This window comes from Chenopodium album, chromosome 16 (genome assembly GCF_948465745.1).
Source record: "Chenopodium album chromosome 16, dcCheAlbu1.1, whole genome shotgun sequence".
Classification (NCBI taxonomy): domain Eukaryota; kingdom Viridiplantae; phylum Streptophyta; class Magnoliopsida; order Caryophyllales; family Amaranthaceae; genus Chenopodium; species Chenopodium album.
In genome coordinates this window covers 33,951,549-33,960,866 of record NC_137849.1, presented here as the reverse complement: position 1 = coordinate 33,960,866, position 9,318 = coordinate 33,951,549, and the positions used below count along the sequence as shown (strand labels likewise).

Genomic DNA, 9,318 nt, shown 5'->3' with positions numbered 1-9,318 from the left:
ATTCCCTCGGTTAATTGTTATTTGTTGTGTATACTGTTTTGGGTATTTCCTTTCAGTACACAAGGAATTTGTTCTATTCATATTATAAATTTTGACAGATATCTTCAACAAAAGTTATTAAGCCAACAATGTTCCTACTTTTCTTTCAGAAAATTATACTCAAGTCATTGTTTTATTCATTTGAAAATGAAATTAATATAACCTTCCAATAAGCAATCAATGTTTGATTTTTATTTTAGTGTAAAAAATGTACTGGAGAAACATAATGAGTAAAAATTTAAGGGAAATAGCATTTTTAATTATCAAAAAGTTATTGAATACAACAAAGCGCAACATATAAAAGGAACGAAGGGAGTAACATTTTCTCATTATACATAGTAATTCAATATCTATACTACATTATTATGGTTTTAATATTTGTTAGACCATAAACCTACACAGATCAAGCATACAGATAGCCAATTAGGAAAAAGACACAGAGATTATATAGTACATGCAACTTCTTGGTCTATACAGGAAATGAAGGTGCATGCTCGCATGCACAATAATTTGAATTATGATGGAACTCCGGACAAAGAGCGAAGGTCCTCAACGATTGAATCAATAATAGAATGAGATCCAGCAGTAGCCGCAAATGGCAAGTGCTTAGGTGCTGCAGCTCTGTCAAAGTAGAATCCACCAGAGACCAATTTCTCTTTGGGTTGTAAAGCCAACCATATTATGGTATCAGCACCTTCTTCCCATGTTCGAAGTTTCCCAGAAAATCTAGCAGGTATCAGTAAATATTACCAAGTCATTCAATCAGATGTCAAACAACTAAAATTTTCTGATGATCCACATTTATCAGGATATAGCCTTGTATAAAACATATTAATGGTCTATTAAACTGTACTTTACTCTAGTTTCCCAAACATATCATTATTTTATCATAACTCATAATGTATTTTAATAGGCCAACTAATCTGAAGATAAATGGGTTACCAAGGTAAACAAAATACAGCAAACTTTAGCTCTTACCTTTCTGAAAAACTTGGCAAACTTTTTGCAACTCCAGGTGTCTCGGCCCAACCTGGATGCATTGCATAGAATGCAATGTTCTTATCCTTATACTTTTCAGCCCACTTTTCTGTTAAAGCAACCTGAGACAAACACATGATGCACATACTGATTTCAAAATATAGCCTGTTCAAAACAACAATTAAGAGATATATACACATGAATGTACATCGTCTTAGTTGAAGAACAGGCATTTTAGAGAATCTAAGAATATGTATACGATACCCTTCACCACAATGTTTTGGTATTTGATAGATAGAACTTTGATCAGTTCACTACGGTGAGGATGATTATACAAATGGTGAAATCAGAAAATAGATAAAATGTGAGCATGAATACTTTTACTGACCTGAACTCGCTTGTTTCGAGCGTACTGCTTCACCCCATCAAATTTTCCCTCGCTGAACTTCATTAGAAAGAAACCGTCACAAATTACACCTGCCTTTTATTCATACAAATGAAGCTAATCTTTTACTCAAAGATAAGTCACCTGCAAATCTTTTGTCAAAGGAGAAGTGTACATCCCACCAGAAGAAACTGTAATTACTCGTGCATCAGGTGCAGCCTTCTCTAATAGAGGCAACATCAACTCTGTCATGGCATAAGTTCCCAATACGTTTACAGCAAAATTTAGCTCAAAGCTGAAAGGATACCGATTGAAAAAGCTCTATTAGCAATGCAACTAAAAATGAATGTTGTAGCATTTCTCTTAACCAGAAGAAGCATAATTTTTACCCTTCAGAGGTTGTGATACGATTATTTTCAAGAATGCCAGCATTATTGACCTGTAGCAGTTAAGCAAATTAGACAAGTAGCATTTAGAGTCATATGAAGAAAGCGAAAAGGTTATAGTGTAATAAACCTTAAATGGTGTAAGATCTTAAAAACTAAAAGAGATCCTAGTTCACATGAAATTGAGCTTACCAAAACGTGAAGAGGGGTACCCTTTGAAGCAAATTTTGCACTGACCGACTTTATTTCACTCAAAGAAGATAGATCACATATCTACGCATGTAATTTAGAAGACAATTGCAATCAGCAGATCGAGCAACAACTATTGTCTTATAAACAGTTAATAATCAAGAGATCCCAAGGAGTTCATGGAAATAACAGAAAATATATCTGAAACAAGATCAATAATTGACCCTACAGTCTCTAAATAACAGTTTTATAGAGAGTGACCTACACCTCCAAGTAAACATTCTGGTTTCCGGTTTCAGTTTGGATTTTAGAAAGAGCAGCTTCTCCTCTCTCTTTACTACGGCACAGCAAGTAGACAGATGCTCCTCTGTTGACAATTATAGATATAACAGGACCAAAAGACCTCTTAGTTTCCATATAATCAAGAACTCGGCTTTCTGGATTAATTATTGAGATAAGCACAAAGTTCTGAAAGCATAGGGAATACCTTGAAGCAAGGTCTTGAGCAGTTGCAAACCCAATGCCAGTATTTGCTCCAGTAACAATACAGTTCTTTCCGTCCAATCTCACTTTCATATCTTCGGCTTTAAAGTTTTTAGAATGTTCCCTAAATGATAAACAAATGTTTTAGAACTTTAAGAAGAACAAAATCACTAGGATGATCATAAGAATAATATTATCAAATTAATAGAACATAAAGTATGAAATTTCTAAAAGTAAAAATTGATTATACAACATAAAATTTCTTTTCTTTTCATATAAGAGGAAGGAAGAACAGGAATTGAGTAAATAAGCTCAGCTATACACAGATGAAGTTCAAAAGTTCAAGAGAAACTCTAACTGCAGATAAACAACCAGATATTCAATTAGCTAAACATTAGATGAGTGTTATTTTTCAGAGTTCACACTTCACTCATCAATGCAGGTCTTTATATTAATTAACATTCTCTGATGGTAACTAATGAAACAAATCAAAATTAGACTTGACTTTTATAGCTTAGATGGGTAATATCTCTCTATTGTGTGATCAATCTCGGTTATTATCATCTTATGTATTTCATGTATCATCTTATGTATTTCATGCTTGTAAGTTGTATCTGATACAAATATTACTGCATTTGGGGACAGTGAGAGGTCTAATGAATCGATCAGTGAAAAAAAAAAAAAAAAAAAAAAGAATAACCGGATAACCCTGTATATCAAACCTTAGAGTGATGATGCAAGTACACTCCCACTAATCAGCCCAGGACATCCCAAAGATTAAGTGCAAATACTTCCCCCTCGTAAAATTATTGTCATCTCCCTCATGCATGTATCCTTTCTTGTCCATTGCAAGTTCTTAACTACACAGCTTTTGATCATGTATATTGGACAACAGTGAAGAACCCCCAGACACTCCCATGGATTCTTACGCCTGTCATCCCACCTTACTTCATTTTATCATTGGTTTCACGGTATAAAACAAGATTAGTGACAAAATATTAAATTTGATCCTGCAAGACTAAATAAATCATCTAGGAAGCATGGAAACATTTGGGACATGAAGATTCCCCGTTTACGAAAACCCACTGCTTTTGTGCTAATGCAGCCTAGAAATGGACAAGGGTTGAGGTTTCCTGTTTTTTAAAACATTAATGTTACTGAAGCGCAAGTCGTTTCCATGCTACACAGTAAACATTAGGTCCGCACCAGATTATAGCCAACAAATTGGTGACCAATTGGTTGAACATAGGAAGTGTCATTTCTTAGAAATTCATAGGAATTTTTTTTTGAACGTAGAAATTCTTAGGAATTTCAATTTGTATGGTTGATCATGAAACGTCCGATTTCCCAAGGGAAGTTGCTTACCTAGGTACGGAAGTTCTACTTACCTATGGTACCTCGGTAAACAACTTCCTCCATTTTGTGGAAAGAAAAAAATTCCTATGAATATGTGAAATTAACAATTTCTCATGCTTACACTTCCTGGGAACTCCCACTTCCCACATATTGCTATGTCACATAAACAACTAAACAAGCATATAGAAAAACAAAAAAAAAAAATGCTTCAGCACCACTTACTGTTCAATGACAAGAAAATTCAATATGTATTTTTAATACTAGTAAGATGATTGTTCATCTACAAGATAAAGTAAATTACTAGCTTAGGCTAGACAACCAACGATTATATAGCTAAAAACCAACAACATTTCAAAATTAAGCTTTTATGACATCCCCAAATTACTATCAACCACACAACAAAATAACCAAAAGCTTCTATCAAAATCAAAATAAAAATAAATTATTGCTACTTAGTAGCTTAGGTAGCTAGGTCCTAAATTATCAGTCACATTTTCCTATGTAAGAACTTAAGCTCTCAAACCCTTGTACTAATTCCGTTTCATATTATTTGCAATAATTAGACATTTTTCCTCCTTACTTTATGTTAAATCGTTGTAAATAATATGAAACAGAGGTAGCATTTAAGAATATAGCATAATTTAACAATCCTAGTCTACCCATCCATAACTTAATAACGGCATATTAGAAAATTCAATCATAAACCATAAAATACGGCGAAAGATTATGACTTACATACAGTATAGCAGATCACAGTAAAAACACAATTTCTACCAATGTATGACAACTAATTCATGCAACAATATCAGGGAAACACACTGACAAATGGAGGTCAACATTTAAATTATGACTTACATGAAACCAGCCTTGGTGAAGTTTAGGTATCCATACATCCCAAAAGCTGCTGATCTCCAAGCCTTCATTTCCCAAAAAAAAAAAAAAAATTAAAAAAATAAATCAGTTAATTAATTAAAATTTGAACAATTTAAGCCAAATAGGAAAATAATTGCACATTTAAAAAGAAAATACCTTGAGGAGAAACATGATGCAATGCGTAAGAGAAATATGAATATGAATTTGTATCATACTCTTTTACAGTACTTCTATTTACATCAAATTGTATAAATTCATTAACTCATCAATCAATAAAAATGTACGAATTTATAAGGGGCTTGAGAAAATGCCACGTAACAAGTATTGCCACCATTATCCCATTTTGGGTTAACCAGCATATGGGCCAGTCAGGCCCGTTACTGAACACTTCAGAATTTTTTTAATTTTTACCTACACTCCGGGTAGGGAACACTGCCTACACCCCCCACATCCTCCGCTCGTGTCCCGTCCTTTCCTTTTTATTTATGAATTTCCTGTAAATCTGTATAACATGTTCATTTCTGTAGTGATAAATGTTCAATTTTGTATTATTAAATGTTCATTTTTTTAGCTAGGAGTTTTTTTATTCTAGTTAATACTTCGTATATTTTCTGAATTTTATTTTTAGAATTTTCTATAGATAAAACTGCGAACAAATTTATTTATAAGGATTACTGCACTCAAATCATATTTATTATAAGAAATATTACATCATCAAACATTCATTTTTGTTTATTTATGTTTCAACATATTTTCTTTTTTATATCATCAAATATTCATTTCAAGAGCTATGTGTAAGTGTGTAATTGTGTAAGTAAGATAATAAGTTTATGCAAATACATACATATAAGAATTCTATTGATTTATATAAAATGTTGTTAAAAAATAATATCCAATATAAAATAAATTTAATTTAATTACAATAATAATAAATTTCTATTCTATTTCATGTAATTGTTTCATAAACATGAAAGTGAACCATTCAATCCTAAATATATATATGTGTGTCTTGTTAAATGAACATTCTTAATTGTTACATTTGGTATAATAAAGTGTCTATAGAAATATATCCTCCTTATTACACCTCTAATCATATGAAATTTGTGTGTTTTCCATGAAAAATATAATCCGATGAGCATAATATATTTTTCACCTTCAACTTCCTTGCTTGATTATCCTGTACAATAAGAGATCATGTTTTTCAAAAAAAATAATAACAACCATGAACACATTCCAAACAAAAGTACGTGTAATAAGGATTCAAAATTGAACATTTACGAACGAATAACAATAACGAATTCGAAATTGAACACACTATAAAGTAATATATTAATAATACATTTTCTACGATGAATGAACAATATGTGATGATTTTTGAACATTTTATGATATGTGAATGAACATACATTAATATATGTGAAAATATACATTAATATATGTAAGAATTTACACATATCCAAATAAAAATCTATGTATCAATATTCAAATAAACATATGTCAATATTAGAATTAAAATGTATGTATATATTAATTTAATATGAAGTTGAACATGTATTAATATAGTCTATGTGATTATTTTCAATATGAGAATAAACAAGTATGTATTTAAATCCAAATGAACAATTGTTTAAACACCATTATACATTCATTAATATCTGAATTTTCACAAACAAAACTAGGGTAGTGTTCTCTCAAGACTGGACCCTAGTTGATCTTATCTAAGGTAGGAATGTGAATGATCATATACTAATATCATAATGAACATCTATCAAAATGAAAATGAACATTTATCCAAAAGCCATTTTCATTATAAACTAATTCAAATTTCAATAATTCTACGAAAGCTCAACTAATTATGAAAATTAGTACAATTATACTCTATATTTCAGTGGCAAATAATTTCATAATTCCTTATGATTTTTACATATATATATAAGCATTATATAAATATGTAAATATACATATATCCAAGCAAGGATGCACAATTTATGTATTAATATTTGAATAAACATCAATCAATAAACAATTTTCATGCATGCATGTAGTATCAATATCCAAATGAGACTCATGAGCATTTCCAAATAAGAGAACGAAATGAACGTGAATTTAAATCTAAGTGACTATTTTTCAATATGAGAATGTACATATATAACAATCCAATTGAACATTTATCAAAATTCGAATGATCACCAATTAATATGTGAATGAACATATATATATAGGTCATAATAAGCGTTTATCAATATGAGAATGGATGATAAAAAAAAGAAATTTCCATTATTAGTCATAACAATCATAAGAACTAAAACAAGTTGTACACAATTTTTAAAATTTTAGGCCAAAACAATTAATAATATAAAATCATGCCTTAACACAAAATTAGACAATATCAAACAAATAATTCAACTACAATTATAAGACTCACTTACTTCCGAAAAATAGTATAAGAAGTCACAAATTCTAGAGAAAAAATCTTTAATTCTTACTCAAAATCTTTAAGTCTAGAGAAAAAATTTGATGGAGATGACATAATATGAACATATATCAAAAATCTAATGCTCGTACATTAATATGCGAATGATCATTTACTAATAAGCTAATGTAATACCCCGTATTTTTGAAACGTATTTCTGATTATTTAATTAATTAGTATTCTCTTAAAAAGGGTATTTTAGTAATTTATTTTACTATTTGAATTTTGGAGCCAAAATGATATTTGAATTTTGGCGCCAAAAGTATTTTAAAAACTCAATTATTATATTTGAATTTTGGATAAGATTTATTATCCATTTATTTTATTTTAAAAACTGGATTATTTATATATATTTCGGATATTTTAACTAATCAAAATTATATCTTAATTATTTAATTAGGAAGTCTGAATTTCCTAAATAATAAGCTATGATTTTTGGATTTTCTAAGTGTAGAAAATCTGATTTTCTTAGTGAATTTATTTAGTGAATAATTGGTATTTTCTTAATTAGTTATTTTATACAATAAATATTATTTACACAATTATTTTTAATTCCTTAAAACTAGCAAATTAATTCCCAAAATATCTAAAGGGAGGGCCGAAAATATGAGCTTAGGAAAGCTCAAAATTTCAGCCACTATGATGGATTTTTGGGTGATTTATTTTGGTAAATTGTATTTTCAATTATCTCCTCAAAATCTCTTATTTTCCTTAATTTTATTTTTCCATCTCGCAAAGATTTGATCATCTTATTTTCCTACCTTACTTTATCTTTGATTATTCCCCAAGTAATCTCTTTTGCCATATTATTTTCATAACAAACACACTTTCCTAAATTCTATTATTCTTAATCACCTTAATATCAAAAGTTTCCATATTTCTTTATTCACTTCTCCAAGTAATTCCTTAATTCTTTTTACCATAATTCTTCCTACATTCTCCTACCATAATTCCCTCATTTGTTAAGAAAAATAAGAGATTTTGAGGAGATGACGACTTCTCCTATTGGGAATTTCACCCGTCAGGGAGATACACGGTGAAAACAGGTTACTACTATCTCTTGAAAGATGCGGGGTTAAATCCCTCATCCTTTTCTATCAGAGACCAAGAGTTCGTAAAGCTGATTTGGAGAATTGACATCCAACCAAAATGGAAACTCTTCCTATGGAGACTCTTCCATGATAGTATTGCTGTTAAGGTCAACCTAGTAAGAAGAGGATTACAAGTCGATGAAATTTGTGACTTTTGTGGCTCTAATCCGGAAGACAGCCAACATCTCTTCTATTATTGTTCTCTGGCAAGGGAAGTTTGGAGAAATTCCCCCCTTTATATTAGCCATGATTCTACTGGTTCCAATTCTCTGAGGAAGTGGATCCAGAGCTATATCCTGCTCTTTCATAGCGAGGATGGTAAGTATGGTACTACTCGTAATGCTTTGTTCATAGCAACCTTATGGGGTTGGAAATCAATAAATGCTAGATGTTTCAAGAATGGAAATGGGAATGCTAGTTTGGTTGTAGAATTCATAACCCAAGCAATGCAAGACCACAAGGTCTTCACCCATAAGTGTAATCTAGACAACTCTAACAGGGTGATGAGGAGCAATGACCTAGTCATTTCCCCAGGTTTTAATCATGTGCAGTTGGGAAGAGACAAGAATGGTTATGACAACTTCATTGTGGAAGCTGATGGTTCGTGGGATAAAAGGACTTCGAGGGCAAGGGTTGGTTGGGCAGTCGTTGGGAATAGTTCGACAAACATGTTGGTTGAAGGGGGAAGCTGTGGAGCGGCCTCATCAGTGGTATAGTGTGAAGCGTGGGCATGTCTTGAAGCGATGAAATGGGCAAAAGCACAGGGGAAGCATGGTATCCTTCTTCTTTCTGACTCTATTTCCCTCCTTAACACCTTCAAGATAACCTTGGTAAGGATGTTTCGATTACTTGGTTGATTAAGGAAATTAGGGAAGTGAGGGTGTAGGCGTCGTTCGAAGTGCGCTTACATTAAGCATGTCGTAAATATGCTTGGCACACATAGGAAGTGGGAATTGACGTAATACAATTAGGGACAAATAAAGTAGGGAACCGCCAACAAGTTTTTAAGGAACTTGTAAACCGTTCACGGATTATAAAAGGCAACCACGATAAAGGGACAACAAA

The 9,318-nt window shown here is 31.4% G+C and overlaps 2 protein-coding genes across 2 annotated transcripts; one reads left to right on the top strand and one right to left on the bottom strand.

Moving 5' to 3' along the window:
• Positions 1-323: 323 nt before the first annotated feature.
• On the bottom strand, positions 324-5,001 carry LOC145585145 (uncharacterized). The gene is made up of 10 exons (XM_081641878.1): positions 4,846-5,001; positions 4,672-4,733; positions 2,465-2,584; positions 2,245-2,344; positions 1,981-2,061; positions 1,792-1,841; positions 1,547-1,697; positions 1,406-1,462; positions 1,018-1,139; positions 324-765 (listed from the first exon to the last, which is right to left on the bottom strand). Exons 1-10 carry the CDS (start codon positions 4,900-4,902, stop codon positions 555-557), a joined length of 1,011 nt encoding a protein of 336 aa, XP_081498004.1. The 5' UTR covers positions 4,903-5,001; the 3' UTR covers positions 324-554.
• A 3,150-nt stretch (positions 5,002-8,151) lies between these two features.
• On the top strand, positions 8,152-8,969 carry LOC145584110 (uncharacterized). The gene is made up of 2 exons (XM_081641035.1): positions 8,152-8,198; positions 8,264-8,969. The coding sequence occupies exons 1-2, from the start codon at positions 8,152-8,154 to the stop codon at positions 8,967-8,969; spliced, it is 753 nt and encodes a 250-aa protein (XP_081497161.1).
• Positions 8,970-9,318: the final 349 nt, after the last annotated feature.

Coding starts and splice junctions, on each gene's coding strand:
- LOC145585145 (XM_081641878.1), bottom strand. CDS start 4,902: ATGATACAAATTCATATTCATATTTCTCTTACGCATTGCATCATGTTT. Junction 1,698..1,791: donor CGTATCACAACCTCTGAAGG/GTAAAAATTATG, acceptor GTATCCTTTCAG/CTTTGAGCTAAATTTTGCTG. Junction 766..1,017: donor TTGCCAAGTTTTTCAGAAAG/GTAAGAGCTAAA, acceptor GATACCTGCTAG/ATTTTCTGGGAAACTTCGAA.
- LOC145584110 (XM_081641035.1), top strand. CDS start 8,152: ATGACGACTTCTCCTATTGGGAATTTCACCCGTCAGGGAGATACACG. Junction 8,199..8,263: donor ACCCGTCAGGGAGATACACG/GTGAAAACAGGT, acceptor CTTTTCTATCAG/AGACCAAGAGTTCGTAAAGC.